General features: G+C 34.7%; 1 protein-coding gene across 1 annotated transcript; it reads left to right on the top strand.

Annotated features, from left to right (window-relative positions):
• Nucleotides 1-858: 858 nt before the first annotated feature.
• On the top strand, nt 859-2,417 carry LOC117627947 (GTPase Der-like). The gene is made up of 3 exons (XM_034360268.1): nt 859-1,154; nt 1,578-1,715; nt 1,807-2,417. Exons 1-3 carry the CDS (start codon nt 1,074-1,076, stop codon nt 2,113-2,115), a joined length of 528 nt encoding a protein of 175 aa, XP_034216159.1. The 5' UTR covers nt 859-1,073; the 3' UTR covers nt 2,116-2,417.
• The last annotated feature ends 319 nt before the right edge of the window (nt 2,418-2,736 follow it).

Raw genomic sequence — 2,736 nt, 5'->3', positions numbered from 1 at the left:
GTGCTATGTTGGCAGTTTTTTGGGTAGTGTGGATGGAAAGGAATATGTGAGTTTTTTTTTTTTTTTTTTTTATAATAATGTTAAGGGTGATGAGATAGGTCAGTTATGGGATCCTTATGGGCATCAATGTCTTCAAAGTTTAGGGATTATACCTTTTATTTAATATATTTGGATTGGAAAGCAGTAGTATATTAGAGATAGTTTTTCAAGTGAAATGTGATAGGGAGGTGTCTTAGTTGCAAGATTCTGATTGTTGTATATTTGGTGGATCTCTTGTTCACCAACATGTACTTTCTTGTTTAAGGTTTAGTGTACTTTCTTGGTTTTTTTATAAAAAATTATGGTTTCTTATAAAAATAAAAATAAAAAGACGAAACATGACACCTTATGTGCACAGGTCAACCCATCGATAATTCCTTTCTTATATTATGATGCTTGAATGACTAAATTCCGTGTGAGATTTGCTATTAGAAAAAAGAACTTGTTCTACTAAAAGAATTTTATTGTCATTTGTTGCTTGATGCAAATGTTACTTTTGTACTATGAACTAACTTACTTTGGGCCACAAAGGTATTGATCCAAATCTATATTTGTAAAACAATTTTAGTGTGCGTCATCTACTTCTTTTCCCATTTCACGAACTGATGTGCCTCTTAGGTAATATTGCAGTGAAGTTTTATTAGGTTTAATGTTATTGTCTTGCTCAGTGTGATGAAAATGATTAGTGCATTGGTGGATCGCAGCATATATGCCCCATTAATATTATTTGCAATCTAGGGTGCAAATACTGTTAAATTGACTCAAGAGCATTTTAACCCTATTATAATAGTGAATCCTTAATGAATATAAAAAAAACTTCTTGACCATATTATAATAGTGATATATGCACTAGAAATTTTATAACCTGCAACAGTGTTTTTGTTTTCTTCTCCATATTTAATGGATTCCTTTATTGCAACATTTTATGTAATGACCAGATTGCAAATTCTAGAAGAAGTTTGAAGCATGATGAAGTAGTTATAGCAAGACAGGCAGTTGAAGAAGGCCGTGGCTTGGTTGTAGTTGTGAACAAGATGGATCTATTAAGAGGGAAGCAATTATATGACAAGGTTATGAAAGCTGTGCCCCAAGAAATTCAGACCATTATGCCTCAGGTATGCCTGTGTACTATTTTCTTAAAATAAATGTAAAGAATGCTCCTGCTTGCTTGTTATTATCTTCACTACTCACGCATATTTAACATACTTTTCATAAAAAGTACAAAAGGCTGAAGCGTTTTTCATATGCTTGTCCTCGGCTACCCAAGTTCATATGGGGTTTGTGTTCTGACCAAAAAAATAATGATATAAGATACTATGAGGTCACAAAGTATGGGTTAATTATTTGATGCCACAAAAGTTTGGGTTAATTATTCGATGCCACAAAGTATCTTGGTTGATGAGGTCATTTTTATTTCGGGCGGGTATCTGCAAAAGACAGAAGGTTGGGGAAGGGGAACTCCAAGCTCTATCTGCAATAATGTGTTTTGAGCAATGGTAAAAATGGTAGTTTACTGTTAGCATGGTTGTTGCAAACAGGTGACTGGGATACCAATTGTATTCATATCAGCCTTGGAGGGAAGGGGTCATGCAGCTGTCATGCACCAGGTTATTGATACATATGAAAAATGGTGTTCAAGATTGTCAACAGCTCGTCTTAATCGTTGGTTGCGTAAGGTCAGTTGATGATACCTTTTGTGTTTCAACCATCGACCTCATAAAAGTCATTTTGAAGTAACCTTCTCTGTCTTTTCCTGTGTTTGATCAGGTTATGAGCAGGCATTCTTGGAAAGATCAGGCTGCTCAACCCAAGGTTAAGTATTTTACACAGGTGAAGGCCCGACCACCCACTTTTGTTGCCTTTGTGAGTGGGAAGAAAGAGCTCTCAGAAACAGACATCAGGTTCCTAAAAAGGTCTTTGAAAGAAGACTTTGATTTGGGTGGAATACCGATCAGGATCATGCCAAGGTCCATCGAAAGGAAAGCTGTGAACGGCACTAGCAAGAGTGGCCAAATTGCTAATAGACCGTCTGAAAGGATGTTCTCTGACAAGAGAAAAGTGTGTCCGGTTGAATAGCATTTTTAACTCGACTAGACGGCTATTGTTGTCCTCTTCAATCACAGTAATTTTAGCCTCGTTATGCTGAGACTGTAATTATCCAATAGTTACAATTTTGACCTTTATTGCAGGATGTAATTTTCTTTAGGAGAATTATCTTAGTTGTAGATTATATTTTTTGTATTTAACGTGAAATTCTTAGTTGAGTGGTAGCACAGTTGCAGGAGGGAATGAGGTTAAGTGTGTGTTTATTTAGGGTTTAGGGATTTTATTTTGTGTTTTGACATAAAAATGAAATTTAACACCATTCCTTTTATTTTTATCCTTTTGAACTCGTGCGTTTTTCCCTTATTATATGCTGGAATCTTCTTACCTCAAAACCATTGTCTGAATTATTTGTTTTGGTAACGCTAATAGGCAAATTTCTTGCATCCAATGCAAATACTATTTATAGATCAATTGATCTTCATTCATATACTATTTATTTATCATTTTTAAAAAATTCTAAAAAAATGTATATTTTTATTATAATTAAGTTAGATTGCAAACTGGCGGCACTTCTATCAGACGATGGTTCAGTTGGCTTAGTTAGCCAGAAGGTCTAGTTCAACAAAAAAACTTACTTGTAACTGGAATAAC

Source organism: Prunus dulcis, chromosome 5 (assembly GCF_902201215.1).
Source record: "Prunus dulcis chromosome 5, ALMONDv2, whole genome shotgun sequence".
NCBI lineage: Eukaryota > Viridiplantae > Streptophyta > Magnoliopsida > Rosales > Rosaceae > Prunus > Prunus dulcis.
Note: the sequence above shows the minus strand (reverse complement) of the source record. Positions and strands in the feature narration are given on the sequence as shown.

Bases quoted from the DNA above. Each gene is read 5' to 3' on its own strand.
- LOC117627947 (XM_034360268.1), top strand. From the start codon at position 1,074: ATGGATCTATTAAGAGGGAAGCAATTATATGACAAGGTTATGAAAGCT. The intron at 1,155-1,577 runs GTATGCCTGTGT...TGTTGCAAACAG, and splicing joins TTCAGACCATTATGCCTCAG to GTGACTGGGATACCAATTGT. The intron at 1,716-1,806 runs GTCAGTTGATGA...GTGTTTGATCAG, and splicing joins TTAATCGTTGGTTGCGTAAG to GTTATGAGCAGGCATTCTTG.